We start from the raw sequence: 22,942 nt of genomic DNA, 5'->3' as shown, positions 1-22,942 counted from the left end.
TTATTTTTTTTTATAACTTTTTTAGTTCAAACCATGTATCTATTCTTGGTCATAGGAGTTTCTAATTGAGATACCAAAATTATGTCTTATCCCTTACACTCCATCTACCGTTAGTGAGGAGGAAGGAAGGATCCATATCAGTAGAATTTTGGAAAGATAAAACAGTTTTGATAGATAGAGAAAAACTTGAGAGAAGAGTGAGAGGAGAGAGAAATATGATTTTTGTTTATTTTAAAAATAAAGTTAATTTGCTAACGTAACCTTACTAAAAAATTTGTTTAAAATTTAAACAAGGTATAATAATTTTTTAGTCAAAAGCTATTTTGATTTATGTTATTGACATCATTAAATTAAAGAAAAATTGCATTGACTTCCCCAAGGTCAGTTTAAATGATACAAATTTTTCCTCTAATTTTTAAAAGTCACCCGCTTCCCTTAACATATGGTCATTAGTTAAAATGAGAAAATAAGAAAAAATAAAAATAATTTATATAAGTGACTATTTTTTTTAAATGACATAAAATGGTGTCATTTTTATGAGAATTTTCATTATTTTTTAATTTTAAAAATAATAATTTGTCAGTCTATTCTTTGAAGTTATTTTTTGAAGTTGATATACTTTTTAAATCACTACATGCTTGATATTTAAGATATAATTTGAAAGTTAAAATTGAGTAAGAGATGAAGTTTTATTCAATTATTGACACTTATATTAATAATTTGTTCTTTCTTAATCATACACAAATGATATTATCTTATAATATGTGTCACTTAGATAAATAAATAAGAGAGTTTTAGTATTCACTTAAAAATTAACTATTTTTAAATTTTCACTATTTATTTATGATTGTGATCCAAGTTTATAGTTTTTATATTTTTAAAATGAGATCAATAAATGGTTAAAATTGATAGATAAAATTATTTAAGTTTTTAGATAATCAAGTTAACACTTAATAACTTTTATTTTTATTTTTACCTCTAATCATGTATAGATATATAAATATATTATCAATCAAATTATTAAATAGTATGAAATTATTCATATGACTATGTAATTAAATTTTAAACAACCCAAACATTTATAAACATTATTTAATAATATTTTAAATAGTATATTATGTTTTAAAAGTTAAAATAATACAGAGAAATAATAATTAATTTTTAAATCATGTAAAAATTTAGAAACTAAATATTTTAAGATATAAATTTATCAAGACTTATATTTTAAGATAACACACAGTGAAATAGTGAGGATTGGCAGAGTGGTGAATTGAGGCATTGTAAGTGAAGTGGGTCGAAAAACAAAAAACAGTTGCTGCCATGGAATATTTTCACCTTATGGATCAAAATAAGATAATTATTATGTCAACTCAACAATGTTCAGTTAGTTTGTTGATTTTCTTGGGCTTCACAACCTTTCTCGATAGATCATATGAAAACGGGTCAACTTTCATAACATTGCATACCCAACACGACCAACCCATGTACCGAGAGAAATCGTGGAAGCCCATATACAATTTTTTTTTAATAATTTTATTTACTTTATTTTTTAATCTTTATAATTTAAAATAAATGTTTTTAATTTCTATATTTATCTTTTTCAATTTTTTTTAATCCTTATGATTTAAAATATTTTTTTAATTCATATATTTGTAATTTTTTAATTATTTTAGTTTCTATATTAATTTTTTTATAACATTACCTATTTTGTGTTGACATAATAGATGTCTTCAATTTTGTGAGGATAAAAAATGTATCTCAACAATGAATGTTACAAATGAGAGTACAGAAGAGACACGAAACATTAAGAAATTTAATTTAGAATAATTTCAATAAAATAAATTTGATACGAGACACAATGAATTAATATTTTTGTCATGTCAACACGAAAGAGATAATGTTACAAAAAAATCAATGATAGAAAATAAAAGATTAAAAAATTATAAGTATAAAAGTTAAGAAGATTTATTGTAAACTAAAATAATTAAAAAATGATTTTTTTTTTTTGAATAAATGATTACTTTTATCATTAAAAATAGTTAGCGTTGTCACATTAATTTTCAAAACTAAAAAAAATACTAAATTAAATGTTTAGAATGTTATATAAATTCTAAAATTAAATTATTTATTATCATTTTAGTTCTTAAATATATATCAATATTATTATTTTAGTTATATATTTTATTTTTTAAATTTAGATTAATATAATTTTCAGTTTTTACTTTAAGGACTTATTTAATATTTCTTTCAATTTGAAGACTAATATAGCAACGCATTATAAATTTAGAAATCAAAACAAATATTTATCTGACAAAAAATATTTTCAGATTCAAATTCAATCTTTCTTGATTATTTTCCTTTTGAGATAATACTATTCAAAAATAGTCAAACATTAAATATGAGCACCTCTTCTAACAATGTGACAGGCCTTAATATGGAATTGGCCTGGAATTTCCCCCACAGTTTGACCTCATGGGACTAATTCTCTTGAGAAAGTATTGGTTAGGAGATAACTCCTCTATCTCATTCGTGATTTCAAAAGCCCTCACGAATTAACTTGTCTTACGGGTGTAGTTTTCACTATATTAATCACATATTTTGCTGTAATTGATTATTTGTTATGTTGGGATCAAATTGATTATTGGACATCTAGTGTAGAATAATTCACCTTTACTTCTTTTTATAGTTTGTATACTTTGATATTACTTTTTTTTACTGTATTTATGATAATGCATTTTTCAATTATATGCAAGACATTTTAGGTCCTTTATAATCAAGATGAATCATAAATATTTGTAATCAAAATCATTTTTGATTTTGTGGAAGAATAAATTTCACTACAATAAATATGAATTATTTAAAAGAACAAGGCATGTACCTTCAACTTAACAATAATTAAATTTTTATTTTTTTATACATACGAATAGTTGAAGGGAACTCTTTAAAGAAAAATAGATTAGGGGAGTGTGTGACTTAAATTATTGATTCAGTCACACATATATATATTCATTTATCATATTTAAATTTATAATTAAATACATCTTTTTTCTAACCACCAACAAAAGTTCCTATATAGGAGAGGATAGGCTAATTTGTAGAGAATCTTTCCTATGATCATATTCAATTTTATTTTAGATGAGCACATTCTGTAAGATCCAGTAAAATAAGTGATGTGATATAATATGAATTATATCTGATGTATTTCACTAAACTTATATAGTATAAAATTGTATTCATTTTTCTGTGTTTATTCGATTTTTTATATTATCATAGTTAAAAAAAAATATGGATCTAAAGAAGAATTTGAATCACATTATATTAATAACAAGTAAATTTTTTATACATAAAAAGTCTCAAAATTATTTTTTCATAGGATAAGAATCGTAAGGTTTGAGATCACCTATTCAACATTATCAATTTTAAAAGTCTACTTGGATATTTAGCCTAATAAAATAAAATTAAAAAAAAAAAGAAGAAGCTTTTTGCTTGATTCAGGTGGAGCGAAATCCAATTCTTTCAAGGCAAAAGCTGCCTAAAGTGTTGGCCAATGGCAATGTCCAATTTATAGTACGGTTAAACCAATGTGTAATTCATTATGGAGAAAATAAAACGAAGACTCAAATGAAGCATTTATAAAATCAATAAACTTCAAAAAAACCCAAAGTCAATTCTCAAACGAATACATTGTAACACTTTTATATCTGACTCCATACATTAAGAAATGGTACATTTACATTAGAACTCGATGAATACAATAAGAAAATAATATAAACACATACAATCAACTTATCCATGCACAACAATGACTATGAAAAGAAGAGTTGAAGAACTATATACTCACTATACCAAATTAAGATTTTTTAACATTAGGTTCGAGTCCTAAATCCTTCCTCGTTTTCCCCACAAACAAATCTCCTGACTTGATCATGCCAGGAAACCTTCCGAGCACAGTTATGAATGGGAACTGTGCAACTCCATGTTTTCTTCCAAGTGAAACTATAGAAATTGGTGGTTGTGCCTTGTATGTTCCCAACTTTTTGCCTCCTCCCTCTATCAATAGCTTCAGGTTCTTGGCAACCAATTGAGCATGACCTTGTGCATACACCCCTTGTTTGATTTCCTGTCAAATCCAACAATATTGCATTAATAAGGGTGTGAAATGCCACACATTTGGTGTCATTGGTGTAAAACAGTAATACTATGACAAATTACTATGTTGATTATTTTTCACTCATCATAGCAAGTGACATGGTGACAAAAGTACTAAAAATTCAATAATGTCCTATTTAAATGTGTCAAAATAGAATTTAAGAATAATTAAGATTCATACTCAAATTATGTTAACAAAGAGTTTAGGTCTGTTTATAAGTAAATTGGTAAAATAATTTCTTATACTGCTGCAATCATTTTTATAGGAAACAACCAATAACTTCTTATATTATCATTTGTTTCTTCTATTATCATTTATTAATATTATCATTTGATTAACTTTGTTGTTATTACTGGCAAAGTAAAACTTATGTAACCTCACCTGAACAAACCACAAATCACAAATCACACAACATGATTCACTAGCCTATTTCATAACCAATTGATAATAGTTGTTTGCAGCACATGTGGCATGTGTATAATGTGTATGACGGTATTTGGAGGGAAAACTAAGAAAATATTAATAGGGTGTCTTGTTGAATTTGTTATAAATGGTTTGATTAGGTAGAAATATCTATTAGCAAGGGGAAAAGGGATATAAAGATACTACTAAAAGCCAAAGTGACTTGGTTTTGGTTAGAACTTACTTGAACATCTATAATATCTCCAATTGCAAAAATGTTGCTCCTGCCCTTTACTCTCAAGTGTTCATCCACCTTGATCCTTCCATCAGCATCCAAGTCATCCTTTAGAAGAGTTTCTCGAAGCCATGCTGAGCCAAGTGGTTTCCCTATGCATAGAAAATGAGTATCTGCTTCTATAGTCTCTCCACCTGAAGTTTGATATGTCTTATTTCCTTCTGTGGAGGAGGAGTTCAACTCAACTGATTGCTCTAGTTTCACATCAACTTTCTTTGATTTGAGCCACTTCAAAGTCTTCCTTGAAGCTTTTGGGCCAATGTATTCCAACAACCTTGTTCCTTTATGCACTATAGTTACCTTCTTATCAGGAAAATCAACAGCAATCTCGGCTGCAAGCTCAACACCAGTTGGACCTCCCCCAACAATCAAAACTGAACTTGCAGATTTGATCTTTTCATTTTCTGCCATGGAAAAGGCTCATCATCAATCAAATGAAATAAATACATTGAAAATCACTAACACAAAAGAATCCAAAACAGGCTATAGCAATTTATTATACATTGGAACTTTGACTAGAAATGCTCGAACAGGTTTGTTTGGATACACTTCTTCATAAATACTTATATTAAGGTGCAAAAAAGGTAAAATTAATTGAAATTTTCCTAGAGGTTCAATTCAACTTATGAGAGAAGATAAATACCTTTTATCTTCTTATTTTCTTCTCCTTTAAGTGCTTATAGAAAAATTTATCCAAATACAGTACTACTCAATATAATCTAGCTTAGAACTATTATATTCAAAGCTACAAAGTGCAATCATCTCAGATTCACAGTAGATGAATCATGAAAGATCAATAATCATTGATATTCCATTAGTCAGAATGATATTTCTTTGTTTCCTTTCCTTTTATTTTTCATCTCTACATGAAGATTGAAGTGTTATCCTAAACTTCTGGTATTACCTGATTTGTATTGGTCAAGTCTTTCACTCCTGGTAATAGGGATAGGTTCTATGTGGCCAGTGGCAATAACAAGATAGTCATAGGCAATCTGTTGGCCATCTGCAGTCAACACTTCAGTTTCAGTTATGTTGACAGCAGAGGACACAACAAGGTAACCTTTTTTGAAGTAGTCTCTATGGTTGACCACTATCCTTTCAGCAAAAGATGGCTCCACCAATCCTCTCAAACTTGCCCATGGAATCTCAAAATATTCCTTCCTGTGTTCAACAGCTCCAAGTCAGTGCAACCATTAACACAACAAGCTCTATCTCTATGTGTGCAGTGACTCATATATCAGTAACAGAACAGCAAATATTTCCAAACAAATTATCACTCTACTACATGAAACATGATAAATCCTTCTCTCTCAAATTTTGGGTGTGTTTGAAAGTGGTTATAAACTCATTTGAACTTATCATAGCAATATAAGTTTTTTTACACTTCTTTTGATAAACATATTGAGCTAACTTATCAAGTTTGGATAAGTTTTTTCTGAATACACTTCTAAAAAGGAAAAATATGAAGGAAAATTAATATAAGTTTTTTCATAATCTAAAACTAGCTTATGCGGTTATGCCTAACTTGAAAATAAGATTTTAGAGAAACTAATAAGAGAAAATTTCTATAAATTAGTTTATTTATAACTTAATTTTATCTTATAAAAAAAACTTATTTTTTCTTATCTTATTTTTCTTTCCTAAAAATACTTTTAGATAAATTTATCTAAACAAACCCTAAAATAACATATTTCGATAAACTTAGCAATTAAGTTCTTAGGTATCAAACAGTTAAGTACTACTTGAAATTGTTAAGAATAAAATTAAATATTAGGAACTTTATTAATAATTATAAGCACACCAAACAAGGAAATCGGACATTATATCCTAATCTAAAATCTTTATGCATCAAATTTATGAGTTTTTGTCCTTTATATACTAATTAATATACTCAATATTCTATCTAATATGAGGCTTTCGTTCATACTTACACCTAAACATAAATCATCCATAAATACTTGTATAGAAGTAATACGGCATTGAAAATTCAATTAAACATAGAAAAAAGCATGAATTAAACAACAAAGAGACCAGGAAGTGGCTACATATAGAAAGAGAGAACTCACGGATCAATAAGGGTGACGTTGGCTTGATGTTGTATAGTTTTTGCGAGGATGGCACCGGCAACACCACCTCCTACGATGACCACTTTCTTCTCCGCCATTTTTAGTGCTTGCAATTTGCTCAACCTTGATTAGACTTTGTAATGAGTGTTATGTTCTCACAAGATAAGGCAACAACATAAATAGAAGTCGTTGCGTCATTGCATGAATCATCAATGTGGAATGTCAAATTTTGTATTTGGACATAAAATAGACCAAAGCCGAATGGAAGCTGTTGCTGCAGTCAACTTGCCAGCCTCCTAGTTCACAACATGAAAGGGGTGTTCCAACTTCTCTACGTATAGTTTTCTTAAGGAAAATATTATTTAAGAAATAAAAAGACCCCACTATAATATCAAAAGTTATAATTATGTAACAAACGTGCACAGATTATTCTACGATTAAAAGAAATAAAAAGGAAAAAAAATATATATGAAATAAGAAGATTTTTGGTAAAAAAAAAAAAAAACATAGACATTATTCATAGGAGACAACACAGTAAGAAAAGATTATTATAGACAATAAAATTTTCTTTCTAAACATTTAATATAGTTACATATTTAAAACTTGAATTTTAGACCAAATTATTAATTAAGCTGAAACACTTTTTAACAATTGATTTAAGTATTTGTTATGAAATAAGAAGATTGATTAATTAAAAATACTATTACATAAAGTATTATTAAAAATATATTATAACTATGTCAAATAATTTCCAATTAATTAATTAAAAATTTAAAAATCTTTACAACACATAAAAAATCGAACTCATAATATAATTGATATGATATTCGTGACTCATGACTAAGATGGCCTGTTAAAAAAAGGTATTTAGAAAGGTGCCAGCCTGCATAAGATGTTGCTTGCTAATTCAGAATTCTTTGAGGAAATTATTCAAACATAACGTATTAAGAAAACATCGTAATAGAATATTTATTCTTTTTTATTTTATTTCATAGATATTTTCTTTTGGCTGAAAGGTGTCACGGAGTTGGGGACAATGAGTTGGAAATACAACTATACAAGTGGCAACTGCATATTTAGCACAGTGTGATTGCATGCTGGCGTCAAGTTTCTGGGACCTTCTTAGCATAATAATAGATTAAGAATTAAGCGTTTGATATAGTCTTCATTCGTTTAATTTAAGATAAGATTATTATTCATTGCTTTTATCAGCTTTTGACTAATTGGGTACAATTTTGACTTTTCTCTTCCATTTAGATGGGTTCGGCTTTGGATTCTTATCCTCTTAGTGACTTTTCTCTTCCATTGATTTTTACCAAGTGCATCTTTTAACCTGAACTTACAATATAATTGAAGGGATAATAATCTTGTTATTAAGATTTTGTTATGGCGAGTGGGATATTGCTTCCACTCCAGATAAGGATTCTGGTATAATTGAAGGGAGGAATAATCTTTTGAATGTAACATTTTTCGCTTCATGGAAAATGCTTTCTTGATCCTTCTTTCTTCTCCCACTATTTCGAAATGTAAAACCATTGATTGATATTTAAAATGATACTGTCTTTTCACATAGTGATGAAATTTTAAAAGGGGTGAAATAGTGTGAAACAACCGGCTAGCATTTTGGTACAAGATTTACCGGCGAAGCACCATCTTATCAGATTCAAATTTTATTCTCTAATATGTGCATAGTCTATTTCTTTTCTATACTATATATGTGCCAACAACCATTAACCTATACTTAAGTGACATAGGGTACATGGATTGAACAACACTAGTTTTATGTCATGAAGCAAGAATCTGATTCTATTAAGATATAATTACTTTTAAATAGTCTCACCTAAAAAATTTCTTGTCCTATCTTCGCCAACATGTCAAAGGAAAAAACAATCCCCACTTGAAATGCACTCATGAGAAGTGAACAGGGCTAACTTATAAGGAGTTGGTGATGTGATGAACAAAAATATGACAAGATAAAATGATTGTCAAATTTAGTTTTGGGTGTCCTTGTTCTGGGTAGGATTTATTCATGTTGAACATTCGTTTTCCCCTTGTAGTAAACGCACTTTCGTTTTTAAGCCACCAATAAAGGCAGAATATGATGTTTTCGTGCATTACATGAGACTTGTTAGTCAATTCACCTAGGCCTCTTCAGTCTTTGGATTTTGAATATGTCAAAGCTAATACTTGAAGAAACTACAACAATATTTCCTTCCTACTTGTCTTTGTATATTTCATGTTTCTGTCAATACCACAATTATTAATAGAAATACTATTCCTTCTTTTAATACCACAACCTATTAGCTAATGACTCTTTCTAAATATTTATAATTCATTATAGCATAGACAATCCCCTACGCCAGGGAAGCCAACGAGTTGAACAAAATACAGTTTTGTACCTACCATCTGAGTTTGGTTAGGTAAGGTTGGTCCCAGAACAAAAGAGGGAAACATGGCTGGATCCATCCAAATCGTGTAACAGCAACAACAATAGTCTTATTCCATTAGGTGAGGTTAGCTACATGAATCATTCGATGTCATTCATCTTAGTTAAAGACCAAATTTTCATAGATATTATTTGGTGCAAAAAAACTTGAGAAAATAAATGATGCAGGAAAGAAACTTTCTGATAGTAAACATTCTGCAGACAAACCAACAAAGCATCCAATCAATTCTATCAAACCATATAAGTCAATGATACAATGTTCCCATGGTAACATCAGTATCCTGCTTCTAAATCACAATTACATTTCATGATTTCAAGAAACACCACTTAAGCATAAAGATATTATATATATGGTACAAACGTATTCTTTATAGGAAGAACCAACTGAAAATACACCAATATACCACACAAACTATGAAACAGGTTGATTTTGTAATTTATATATGCACAGTATCGAGTCAAGCATGTACAATATCAGGATTGAGTCCCATTTGTTTTCTTGTTTTACCAACAAACAAATCTCCAGACTTGATTAATCCAGGAATTCTTCCTATAATTGTCAAGAATGGGAACTGTGCCACTGCGTCTTTCCTCCCAAGTGAAACTATTGCCACTGTTGAATGTGGCTTGTAAGTATCCAATCTACATTCTCTTCCTCCCTCTATCATCACCTTCAAGTTCTTGACAACCACATCAGCCTGCTGCTGTGCCAAAAACCCTTGCTTGATTTCCTGTTGTATGGATTTCTATTAAAAGCTGGTTTGTAAAGAGATTAAAATGCTACAGATGTATAGCATGTATCCCATTTATATGGGAAAAAATCAAAGAGATTCCTATACGACAAGCCCAAGTAATGCAATCACATAAATGTATAGGACATTATGCATATAAGTCAACTTTTAAAATTTGTTATCACACACTAACTTTAGTCTCTGAATTCAAGGATTTAGGACACTTTCCCCAACAAAGTCACTGAAAAGACCTAAAGAACAATCGTGTAAAATATGGACAGGCAGAAAAGCCTCCTCCACTCAACTGCCAAGACAAATTGAATTTGAATTGGAGGAATACTAGTTTCATTAACTTATTTATGAGCAATATACTCATTCACTTTGCATCAAGTTTTCATTACTAGTAAGAGGAAACTAAATTCTGGCCAAAACCCCGGCAGTAAAGCATGATCTCTCAGTTAAGAGAATCAGACAGAACATTTTGTGAACAGCAAAAGATTTAACAGCTTGTTGAGTTTGTTATAACGGGTAATTACATATCAAATTTTATTATTGTGAAAAGCTGAATAAAATTTACTAATGGCAAGAACTTACTGGAATATCTGTAATATCTCCAATTGCAAAGATATTGCTCCGACCCTTGACTCTCAATTTTTCATCTACTTTAATCCTTCCTTGAGCATCCAAGTCATTCTTCAACACAGTTTCCTTAAGCCATGCCGAAGCAAGTGGTTTCCCTATGCATAAGAAATGACAATCAGCCTCAATCGTTTCTCCATTTGAAGTTTGATACATCTTCTGTCCATCAGTGAATGCACTCAAGTCAACTGATTGCTGAAATTTCACTCTAACATTCTTTGATTTCAACCAATTTAGAGTCTTGTCCGCAGCTTTTGTCCCTATGAACTCCAGCAGCCTTGATCCTCTGTGCACTAGTGTAACTATCTTATCCGGAAAATCAACAGCTATCTCTGCAGCAAGTTCCACACCAGTGGGACCTCCTCCAACAATCAGAATGGAATGAGCAGCTTTTATCTTTTGATTGTCTGCCAGAGAAAATGAACTTCAGAACTCAAAATCTCAAATACTGACTATGACAATTCATTACACGGTTGATCAATGTCAAAAAACATTTGAAGTTTCTAATAAATCATTATGGGTTCCTATACTACCAAAAAGCATGCACAAAAACATTATGGTAAAATGATCAATGTCAAATTGTCAATCCATGATTCAAAAACAATTATACAAAATAAGCCTCAATAGCTTTAAACAAGTCCAATGATATAGATAACAACACACTCAGAACTTAATAAATCATTATGTGTTCCTAATATTTCTTCCATGGTTTTCCAAGAGCTCCATGGTGCTTTTGTTCTTTTAATGAACAATTCAACCATATAATAACCAGGCTTATTTGAGTCCAATGGCAGTAACCTGCTCTCAAAGTTTAACTTAACGATTCTAATATCAAAAACACTGAAAGCCTATTTTTATCAGGCTCAAACTTATTCTACATCACTTTAAAATTAAATACAGAATATTTTTGTTCCCCTTCTAGTCAATTTGAACAGATTATCACAGGCAAAGACATATGTTCAAACTCACCTTCTCTGAACTGTTTAAGTCTATCACTTCTGCTTTTTGGGACACGATCTGCATGGCCAGTGGCAATAACAAGATAGTCATAGCCAATTCGATGGCCATCTGCAGTCAAAACTTCAGTTTCCGTGACATCGACCGCGTGTGATATAACAATGTCACCATTGGTAAGGTAATCTCCATGGTTGATCACCGTCCTCTCAGCAAAAGGTGGCTCAACCATTGACCTCAAACATGCCCATGTAATCTCAAAATATTCCTTCCTGCATTCAACCACACTCAATCAGGGAAAAAAAACATATAAATGACAAGTTTCCAACAACAGCAACAACCATGTGCATCAAAAGTTAAACACTTCAATGTCAATTCAGTGTTTTGCTCACCACCACTTCAACCCCCCAAAATATTTCTCAATGGCAAACACTTCCAAAACCACACTTCTCAACCACAAAATTGAAACTTGGGAATTTGAGAAGCTGCAAAAAGCCATAAAGGTTCCAAAAATTGACATGGGCAGAAAATGGGCACCATGCATTAAACGTTCTCTTTACCAACCCACCAAGAGGGAGAGAACCAAAGCAGAACCCAAAGACAAACTTCAACCCATTAACCTTATGGATTACATACAACAAAAGGGTGTCTCAATTAGCAAAATTAAACTTAAAAAACTTCTACTTTAATAACCAAACATGAAAAAAAAATTCTAAAAAAAGAGAGAGAACTTGCAGAGAAAAGTTATAATTACGGATCAACGAGGGTGACATGCGCATGAAATTGGAGATTTTTGGCGACGAGGGAACCCGCAATGCCGCCTCCTAGGATCACCACTCTCTTCCCATTCTTTTCCATTTCGATTCTTTGCTTTGTTTCTGTGTCTGCAGATCCCATTTTCTACTTGAATTGCTAAGTGGCATTATTATTATTACTATTTAATTAAAAATAATTTAGAAGTGAAAAAATAGATGCCTGTGTAGCTTGGATTCGCTGGCTAAACAACTTTCCTTAATCCTTATGCTCTCCTTTTTGATTTGGGGGCAGAAACAAAATTAAATTTAGAAAAAAAATTGTTTCTTCTTAAACTTCTATTTTCAAATTATAATTTTGGGATGAATTGATTTTTTTTTTCATAACAACAATTAACAAGTTCGAACTTAGGAATCAGTTTGTTTAAATTTAATAAAAATATTTTTTTTTTAAAAAAAAAGAGGAAATAAATAAAACTTGCTTCTTAATGATAAGGTTGAAATTCTAATAGATAAAAAAAATTAATAGTTAAACTAAAAAAATTATGAAATACATAATAGTAGATCATTTTTATAAAAAAAAATTTGGAAAAAAAAAACGTAGATCAAAACTTGAGCTTTACTAACAATGTCGTCGTCTTTGATTAGATTCGATCAATGCCAATAGTTATTGATCAAATTTAATAAAATTTAACGTACCAAATTAAATTTAATAAAAGAATAATTTCTCCTATCATTTTTTTTACTATATATTTTTACAACTAAATATTAATTTTACAAATATTGATATTAAGTATTAGTATTAAATGTTATATTATTATACCTCCTTATAAAAAATGTTATGTTATTGTTTATGCTCAATTTTATTTATTATTATTTTTAAATAGTTATTTTAAAATATTTTAAAATTTTAACTAAAATTAATAATCTTATAAATAATTATTCATAATTTTTATTTTAATTGATAATTAAAGATAAAAATTAAGAAATACATAGTCGTTGGTGGTTGATAGAAACTTAAACTTTTTAAAAGAAAATGATTGAATTTTTCAAAAAAAAAAATTAATTGATTTTAATCAAATTTAATGTGGTTAATTATATTTAATAAAAAATAAAATTTCTTATATTAACGTTACTTACTATACAAATTAGATTATTAAATATTAATTTATATAATTTTTATTTTAATTTGGGTTTTATCGTTAATAATATTCAAAATATATTTCATGAATCAAGTGTATTTTTATTTTTTTAAGTATGAGACTTTATGTAGATTTATTATGTTTCAATATTTCTACCCGTCATTGTTTTGAAAAATATAAATATAAATGGACCTATTATATTAATGAAACTTAATTTACTCACATTAATATTATTTATTATAGGAAATACGTGGTGACAGAACTTGAAATTATTATTATTATTATATTATTATTATTATTATTGTTATTATTATTAATTAGTTGATAGACCCGTATGATGCACATATTATATCAATATATTAGTTAATATAAATTTATTTTTAAATATATAAATTAGTTTTTGAATTTGACATTTAAGTTGTAATGAATAAAGATGATTTAAAAATAACACAAATAGAATATTATAAGAGAAACAAAATATGAACATATAAATTAAGAATAATTATCACACTAATCCAATATTATATAATCTCTAATGTGATCTCAAATATCCAATACATAAATCACAATAATCTGATCAAATAGTTTACAACTTCAAATTCAGCAAAACGTGCCTCAAAAATCTTTAAAATGGTAATAACAAAATACAATTTGATTTACACTATCTTCTTCCATGCTTGTTTTTTTCATCATTTGTTATCTTCTTCATCCTCTACCCCTTTTGATTTCATTCACAAAAAAACAATCACCTTCCATTAGTCTTTTGAGTTTAAGAAATGACGACTTTTAGCGATCAAAATCAATGACATCCTATTATAAACACGTAGCACAACAAACAACTCATTCTCACAAAACTCTTCAAAGTCAATGACATGCCATATTTTATTTACATAAATCTACGCTCAAATAATATACGATGAAATAAAAATGAAAATCTAAAGTAATAGAGATAATTTCAATGAAAATGAAGAGGGGTTATACGAAGATAACTTTGTATTTTTCATGATTGGGAAATGTATATAGTTTGATTGGAAAGAAAAAAATGTGAAAGGATAATAAGTTTGGGAGTTGAATATGCAACCTACATTTAACCTTCCCATTTTTGGTAACCGGTTGTTTCATTGGGAACACAAACAAAGGTGAATGAGAACATAGAAAAATATAAAATATGAATGAATGTGAGTTAAATGCATATTGAAAAAGAGAATGTTAATGGGTGTAAGTCAAATATATATTTCAAAATTCAAATTCAATCAATAAACATGTAGTTTATAAGATAACAAGTTATTGAATAAAAAAATTTAAGTTTCAGTTGGAGAAAAAAAAAAAAAGAAGTTAGAAGACTTCTTCACTATATATATATATATATATATATATATATATATATATATATATATATATATATATATATATATGAGTTAATCACCTATACATTGTCAGTGTAAAGTTTTAATCACCTATACATTGTCAGTGTAAAGTTTTTTTACACTGGCAACCAATTATATTTCTTAATTGTGCCATGTCACTGTAAACACATTTATTTTTAACAGTGACATGACACAATTAAGAGATATAATTGGTTACCAGTGTAAAAAAATTTTACACTGACAATATATTGGTGATTAACTATATATATATATATATAAGATAATAGTAGTAGCAATAGTTGATAATGAAATCTAATCAAATTTAATTAGAAATTAAATTTTTATATTAACGTTATTTACTATGCTAACTAAAGGTGATATTTTAGTTTTAAGTTTCAAAAAACTAAAAATTACAATCAATTTTTAGTTATTCTTCTATTTTTAGTTTTAAAATAAATTTGTTTTGAAAAATTAGTTTAAGAGTATGTTAGTGATGCTTACTATTGATAATGATGTTGATAGTAGTGGTGTACAACTACATTGATAGGTGTAAAGAAATAAAAACTTTTTTATGTTAAGTCAATATGGATTAATTCACTCATTATAGTAAGTCCACAAGTAAAATTAGAGCCAAAAACAATAACCTCAAAAGAAACACATTTTATAACATTGATCGAGAAAACTCCAAAGCCCCTCCTTCATGAACATCAATTTGATCAAAATCGTTACCTCCTTTGTAAACCAAATACCCATTTGAATTCAACCCATAAACATGCAATTCCCCAGCTACAAAACTCACCATAGACACTTTCCCAAACTAACCCTTCATTTTCCTCATCACAGTGTCATTGTTGTAAAGCCTTTTGCTTTGAAGCTTGCCAATGAGGGCATCCTAGTAGAGGAGGTTGTAGTTGTCAAATCAGAGGCTGTAGAAGTAACTCCGATTGCCATATATCATCGAGAATCAGACATTAAAAGTGATGACGATGACACAATCGAAGAGATAACACACAATGCGTTGCATCCACTCCGATGCTACCACACACATTGAATTATACTATTAACCCTTACGAACAATGAATTTGAAAACATATTTGTAAAACTTAGCAACTTTTTGTTTCAAAGGAAGATAAAAGAATTGAAGGAAAGAGTTAAAAATTTTGTTCCAAAGAGGGAATGAGAGAGATTTTATTGGAAGAGAATAGATGATTTTTTCTTGTTTGATTTATAAGGAGAGGATTTTTTTTATAAAAAAAAAAAACTAATTTACCTATACCCTTAAAATTTTCAATTTCAAAATATAAGTAAGAGTATTTTATATATATATTATACTTAAAATACTTTAAATCTCCTCTAAAATCTGTTGATATATGAAGAGAATTAAAATAAGAGTTCAAATATTTTGAATTCACATTCAAAAATTATCATTTGAGCATACATAAATTTGTGATTTATGTGATATACTTTTTTTATTTTTGATTTGGATTAAGTCCTACTTGGATAATCCTTCCCTTTCCATTGCTACATGACCTATTGGGTCTGTTAGAACTACAATGCAAATATAAATGTAAAGTATATATTGTGTAAAAATCATTCAAACTTAATGAGTTATATAATTTCCACAAATCATCTACGTCATGAGCCAATTGGTCAAGGCGATGATTCCACATTTCCACACTCGCAATTTCAAATCGTTTTTCAATTCATTATATACATTATTTATTCACATTTTCATTTTCAAAACTAAACACTATAATTCCTTTTTTCGCAAAGTCGATGGATCTGATGGATTTGTCGCAGTTGACACTGTGTGAGAGCGTGACGGTGCTTGAGAAGGTGAGGATGAAAAAAAGGCATTAAACCATTTAAATTGAAATATTAGGACTCTATATGACCAAGTAGAATGTTAATATATTTTTTTAAAATTTGCAAGTAAATTAGTTGCAAATATTTTTACAGGTAAGAATTCGCAAGAATCTTATTTGCAAATTTTACAATTTGCAAGAAATGTAACTCCGAATTTCAAAATTTGCAGGAAATATATTTTGATATCTTCATGCGAATTTTATATCTACAAGAATTTTAATACAACTTTTTTCATGTATCTTTTTTCAAAAAAGTTTCTTGTGAATTGTTTTCACAAAAAAATATTTGGAGATAAAATTGTAAGAAAATCTGTAAGAAACTTTCATGTGATTTTCAAAATCCAGAAGCACTTATTATTCATAAGAGAATTATATGAGGATTTTAATTTGCAAGAAAGTTTGCATGAAACATATTTCTTGCAAATTCTTTTGTAAAAATTGTAAGAAATTTCACATGCAATAAAGATATTTCTAGTAGTGTTTTTTTTAGTTTCTTACCCTTTAACTTGATAATTTCTTATGTTTTCAAGAAAAAAAAATTCTTGTATGTATTGATTATGCTTTAAATAATTTAAAATTTTAATAAAGTGTAAATTAAATACATTTAACATATTCGCACTATTGCATATTAAGAGCACTATAACAAGATGTTTGACTAGTTTTTACAAATAAAATTATGTTCTTGTAAATGTTACTATAGAAGAACATCATGTGTCAAACCATGATCGTGCTTTTTTTTTTTTTACGGTATAAGAATTGTTCTTATACAATTGCTTATTGTTAATTAAAAAAATTCAAATGTTGAACAATATTTTTGGTGAAAAAAATATGAAAGAATTAACTAGTTAGATAGGGTTCATTTTAACTTACAATCTATGTTGAACCACTTCATTGCTAAAAAGTTGATAATTATTAATTAATTAATTGGCTTGTTTGTTAATTGAACTAAAACTTTATATACTAAATAGTTGATTATGTTTGTTGCTAATAGTGATACTTTATGGAAAATCTTTTGATGATGAAGTGCTCAATGAAGTGATACTCTTGAAAGCAAATCGATTGATTGATTCAACCTTTTTTCTTCTCCCATGTAGTTTGAAATATAAAAATATTTATTGATCTTCAAACTATATTGTCTTTGAAAGTAGTGATTAAAAGTAAAAGGTTCAAATAACATGAAACACCATAGGCTTTAAATTTCATTATCTAATACATGTTTAGTCCATTTCTTTTTCCGTTGTGTACCAACAACCATTAATAATGTCATGGTTCTTTAATGAAAGAACTAATTGAAATAATGCACACAAACTATTGAAAAAATTGATTCTGTAATTAATTTGCATGAATACTATGCATAAAATTGAGTCAATACAATATCAAATATTAGGGTTGAGTCCCATTTGTTTTCTTGTTCTACCTACAAACAAATCTCCCGATTTGATGTATCCAGGAAATCTTCCAATTATTGTCAAGAATGGGAACTGTGCCACTGCTTCTTTCCTCCCAAGTGAAACTATTGCCATTTCTAATTGTGGCTTGTAAGTTTCCGTCCCACATCGATTACATTGTTTTTTGCCACCCTCAATCATCACCTTCAAGTTCCTTGCAACCACTTCAGCATGTTGTTGTGCTGCAAACCCTTGCTTGATTTCCTGTTGTATGGATTTTCATCAGAAATTAAACCTCATAATAAATGGCTTTTACAGAGATTAAAATGCCGCACATTTATAGCACTTAACCAAAGTAATACAATCACATAACTCTATAGGAAGTCATGCATATGAATCAAGGATTTAAGACACTAGCAATAAAAGGATGATCTATTATTCTAGCTCAAGAGAAACATACAAAACATCATGTGAATAACAGAAGACTTGGTTATTTGTTTAGTTTGTTATTAGAGAAGGTAATTACAAATAAAGTTATATAATTGTGAAGAAAAAAACTAAACAAGTTATTGATGGCTAGCTAGCACTTACTGGAACATCTGTAATATCTCCAATTGCAAAAATGTTGCTCCAACCCTTGACTCTCAATTGTTCATCTACCTTAATCCTTCCTAGAAAATCCAAGTCATTCTTCAACACAGTTTCATTAAGCCATGTTGAACCAAGTGGTTTCCCTAAACATAAGAAATGACAATCTGCGACAATGTTCTCTCCATTTGATGTTTGATATATCTTCAATCCATCTCTAAATGCGTTTAAGTCAACTGATTGCTCTAATTTCACAACGACATTCTTTGATTCCAACCATTTTAGAGTCTTGTCTGCAGCATTTGTTCCTACGAAATCCAACAACCTTGGTCCTTTGTGCACTAGTGTAATCTTCTTGTCTGGAAAATCAATAGCTATTTCTCCAGCAAGTTCCACGCCAGTTGGACCTCCTCCAACAATTAGAATAGAATCAGCCGATTTTATCTTTTCATTCTCTACCAAAGAAAATGAACTTTATTGCTTAAATATTGACCACAACAATTCATTACATGATTGAACTTATTATATATAAAAAAAATCATGAAACATTGTACTAATTAAAATAATACTAAACAATCCCCAATAACTTGAAACATCTCCAATGACAGAGAATAACATACACAAAACTTAATCAATTATTATGTGTTATATTATTTCTGTCACGATTGTGCTAGATATTTATCTTAACAAACACTTAATCCATATTTTTCTTTTTATCCATCAAAAATACAATAATAGCACTAGAGTTTAAACTTAAATCTTATGCATATTGTTTCAACTCTTCACCATTAGACTGACATGATTAATTTAACATTTAAACCATATAATATTTCATTTCATGTAATGTGAGAAATACATTGCAACCAATGTAAGGTTAACTTAATATCATAATGAAACATTAAAATCCAATTTTTGTTACAAGATAAGGCTTAACTTATTATGCATCAACGTAAAATTAAATTTATAACATTTTTTTCCTTTGTAGGTAATTTAAATTGACAATGTACAAACTCACCTTCTTTGAATTGATCAAGTCTTTCAGGTCTGCTTTTAGGAACATGATCTGCATGGCCAGTTGCGATGATAAGATAGTCATAGTTTATTCGACGACCCTCTGCAGTCCACACTTCTGTTTCTGTAATATTGACAGCATAGGATGTGACAATGTCACCATGGGTAAGGTAATCTCTATGATTGATCAAAGACCTCTCTGCAAAAGATGGTTGAACCATTGACCTCAAACTTGCCCATGTAATCTCAAAATATTCCTTCCTACATTAAACCACATCATTCATGAGAGAGAAAAAAAACATGACAAGTTGATGACAAACAACTACAACAACCATATGTGCATGAAAAGTTAAACACTTAAATGTCAGTGCATTGTGATGCTCACCCCCACTTCAACTCCCCATAAAATTATAATGACAAACACTTCCAAAAACAAACTTCTCAATCACAAAATTGGAACTTGGAAATTTGGGAAGTTGCAAAACATGATAAATATTTCAAAAACTGACATGGGTAGAAAATGGAAACTATGCATTAAGAGAGAGAGAGAGAACATAACAAAACCCAAAAACACAAGATGAAAACTTCAATCCATTATCCTTATGGATTAAATACAATGGAAGTCTCAATTAGCTATATAATTCAAATTAAAAAAAATAGCTTGAATAATTACTCATGAGAAATTAAGAGAAATAAAATGTTGCAGATAATGATTTAATTACGGATCAATGAGGGTGACATGGGCATGCGATTGTAGATTTTTGGCGACGAGGGAACCTGCAATACCACCTCCTATGATCACCACTTTCTTCCCTTCTTTTTCCATTTCGATTAATATTTTTTTGCTTCCTTTCTTTGAATATCACTTGTCCGATCTAATGCAATTGTTGCATGACATTATTTATATTTAAAAGTATCAAACATTGTTTGTGCATAGGTTGGATACAGTTATTAGACACCCTTGATGATGCTTATTTTTTCTATTAAGAAGAAAGAAGATAAATTGAGTAAAAATTTGTTAATTTTACTTTTATTGATTACTTATTATTCTTATAATATTACGTAATAATTATTGTAAAAAAATTATTTTATTTTTAGAATTTATTAAAAAGTAAAAACAGATCATTTGGATAAAATCTTTTTTTAAATAACTTTTACCATTTTAAGGTGTTTTTAGTCTAATACTTTAATTTATTTTCTAGTAACACTAGTGCAAAAATATGATTTATTGACACATTTTTTATGTCAAGTGTTATTCACGTGGCATAGAAATTGACGTAATGACATATTTGTAAATATATTTTATTTTATGACAAGTGTTAACTTACCCATCATATAATATTCTTTCTATGATGGATAAATCAATGCTCATCATATAATGTTTAAGCATATTTATTAATATGTCACTACGTCACTTTCTATACTTCAACCTTCTATAATGAGTGTTGACTTACCCATTATAAGGTGTCGATAATACATCATATGATTATTTATTTGTTTAATAATTGACTAATGTTTAACTTATCTCTGTTTTGAATTAATTGTAGGTATTAAAAAATTCTCACTCCATTTATCGATGAAGAGTTGAAAGATACCTATAAAAGGTGGGCATCAACTTTTCTTGAGTCATTTTGATAGTTGATTTATGTTTTTATACATTGTTTTAGTTTTCTTTGTTTACATTGGCTAGTTTACTTTAGATTCACTAATAATTGATAACATTGGTACATTCTTATACTAATTTTTCATTATTCTTAATTAATGCTAGTTAGTTTTAAATTTAACTTTATTGTTAACTCTTTTTTATTCCTAACTAGTTTACTTCGTACGTTATTTCAATTTAAATGATAGATATGTATTTTATATAGGTTTGTATTGAATTAGACAAGAATATGTTGTATTGAATTGTCTAAAATGTATTTTTTTATGTACATGTTTGAAAAAATACGAAAAATGAAAAGAATATTAAAAAAGATACTTTTTACGATAGGTGTGGCTATACTTGTAATAGAAAGTGCACATTCTATTAGCCGGTGTGGTCTTACCTAGCATAGAATGTGTAACATTTTATATAGGTTTCTATTAGCAACTATAACATTTTATGACTGGTAAGATTACATCTTCCATAGAATGTGGCACATTCTATGATGTGTGTGTGATCACACGTGACATAAAATGTGCACTATCTATGTCACGTGTAATCACACTTGTCATAGAACATAGGTACCAATGTGATTAAAATATCACATTTAGTATCCATATTATAACAGGCATTGACCATTTAACATAAAAAGTGTACTTTTTATATTGTGTGTTGATCCATCATAGAATGTGTTGAAGTTTTATATCATCGAGATCTATGTCGCATCTAAGTTTGACATAAAATGTTCAAAACACCTACCTAACATATATAAAAAGTCTCTACCACATTAGTGTAATGATTATATTTTTTTTACATTAGTGTAATGATTATATTTTTTTACTTTCATTGTAACCTTTCCCACACTTCATCATCTATCTATTTATTTATAATATAGAAGTCAAATTATTCTGTATTACGCCAAAATATCACTTTAAAATGAATCTTACGCATTGCCAAGTCAGCAAAAAAGCTTATATGCCATTTTGTAGTCTCTTCCTTATTCTACCATAGAAACTAAAAGCCACAAAACCTAAAAGCCTCAATTCACAATGTCACTCACTCTTTTCTCTCTCTCTCTCTCTCTCTGTGTGTGTGTGTTTCTCACTCTTCCTTATTTTACTATTTCTCTATCTATAGAACTTAAAAGCCTCAATCCACAATGTCTTTCACTCTTCCTCTTCATATCTTTCTCTCTCCATCTTTCTATCTCTTTATGTCTGTGTGTGTGTGTTTCTCACTTTCCAAAATATCACCATGACATGGTCACCGCCAAACTTTGCCTCTACCTTCATGATTGCCTCCTCCCAAAGGGCTACGACACTTCCATCCTCCTCTCCTCCACTACCTCACCTATGTTGAACCTGGGCATGCTTGCCCTAACATCGTCACCTACGACCTCCTCACCATGCTCAACAGATCCTTAGAATCATGAAATAAAGAGACTTCATGTTTGTAGATGGTGATTGTCAACTATGGTTTGATTTCTATTTTCTCCATTTTCATA

General features: G+C 28.9%; 3 protein-coding genes across 4 annotated transcripts; all 3 read right to left on the bottom strand.

The window, feature by feature from the left end:
* Positions 1 to 3,668: 3,668 nt before the first annotated feature.
* LOC109798804 (uncharacterized) lies at positions 3,669 to 7,218 on the bottom strand. Its single transcript, XM_020359202.3, has 4 exons — positions 6,914 to 7,218; positions 5,752 to 6,008; positions 4,797 to 5,251; positions 3,669 to 4,120 (listed from the first exon to the last, which is right to left on the bottom strand). The coding sequence occupies exons 1-4, from the start codon at positions 7,009 to 7,011 to the stop codon at positions 3,851 to 3,853; spliced, it is 1,080 nt and encodes a 359-aa protein (XP_020214791.1). The 5' UTR covers positions 7,012 to 7,218; the 3' UTR covers positions 3,669 to 3,850.
* A 2,341-nt stretch (positions 7,219 to 9,559) lies between these two features.
* On the bottom strand, positions 9,560 to 12,634 carry LOC109798703 (uncharacterized). 2 transcript variants are annotated; one of them, XM_020359065.2, is made up of 4 exons: positions 12,438 to 12,634; positions 11,699 to 11,955; positions 10,685 to 11,136; positions 9,560 to 10,090 (listed from the first exon to the last, which is right to left on the bottom strand). In XM_020359065.2, exons 1-4 carry the CDS (start codon positions 12,578 to 12,580, stop codon positions 9,818 to 9,820), a joined length of 1,125 nt encoding a protein of 374 aa, XP_020214654.1. In that variant the 5' UTR covers positions 12,581 to 12,634; the 3' UTR covers positions 9,560 to 9,817. The 2 variants fall into 2 exon arrangements, with proteins under 2 accessions (XP_020214654.1, XP_082917994.1); XM_083061868.1 differs by lacking the exon at positions 12,438 to 12,634 and adding an exon at positions 12,076 to 12,268.
* A 5,486-nt stretch (positions 12,635 to 18,120) lies between these two features.
* LOC109798270 (uncharacterized) lies at positions 18,121 to 20,771 on the bottom strand. The gene is made up of 4 exons (XM_020358478.3): positions 20,519 to 20,771; positions 19,801 to 20,057; positions 18,789 to 19,240; positions 18,121 to 18,461 (listed from the first exon to the last, which is right to left on the bottom strand). Exons 1-4 carry the CDS (start codon positions 20,620 to 20,622, stop codon positions 18,186 to 18,188), a joined length of 1,089 nt encoding a protein of 362 aa, XP_020214067.2. The 5' UTR covers positions 20,623 to 20,771; the 3' UTR covers positions 18,121 to 18,185.
* Positions 20,772 to 22,942: the final 2,171 nt, after the last annotated feature.

Source organism: Cajanus cajan, chromosome 8 (genome assembly GCF_000230855.2).
Source record: "Cajanus cajan strain Asha chromosome 8, NIPB_CcT2T_4, whole genome shotgun sequence".
NCBI lineage: Eukaryota > Viridiplantae > Streptophyta > Magnoliopsida > Fabales > Fabaceae > Cajanus > Cajanus cajan.
This window is presented reverse-complemented; position numbering and strand designations above follow the sequence as displayed.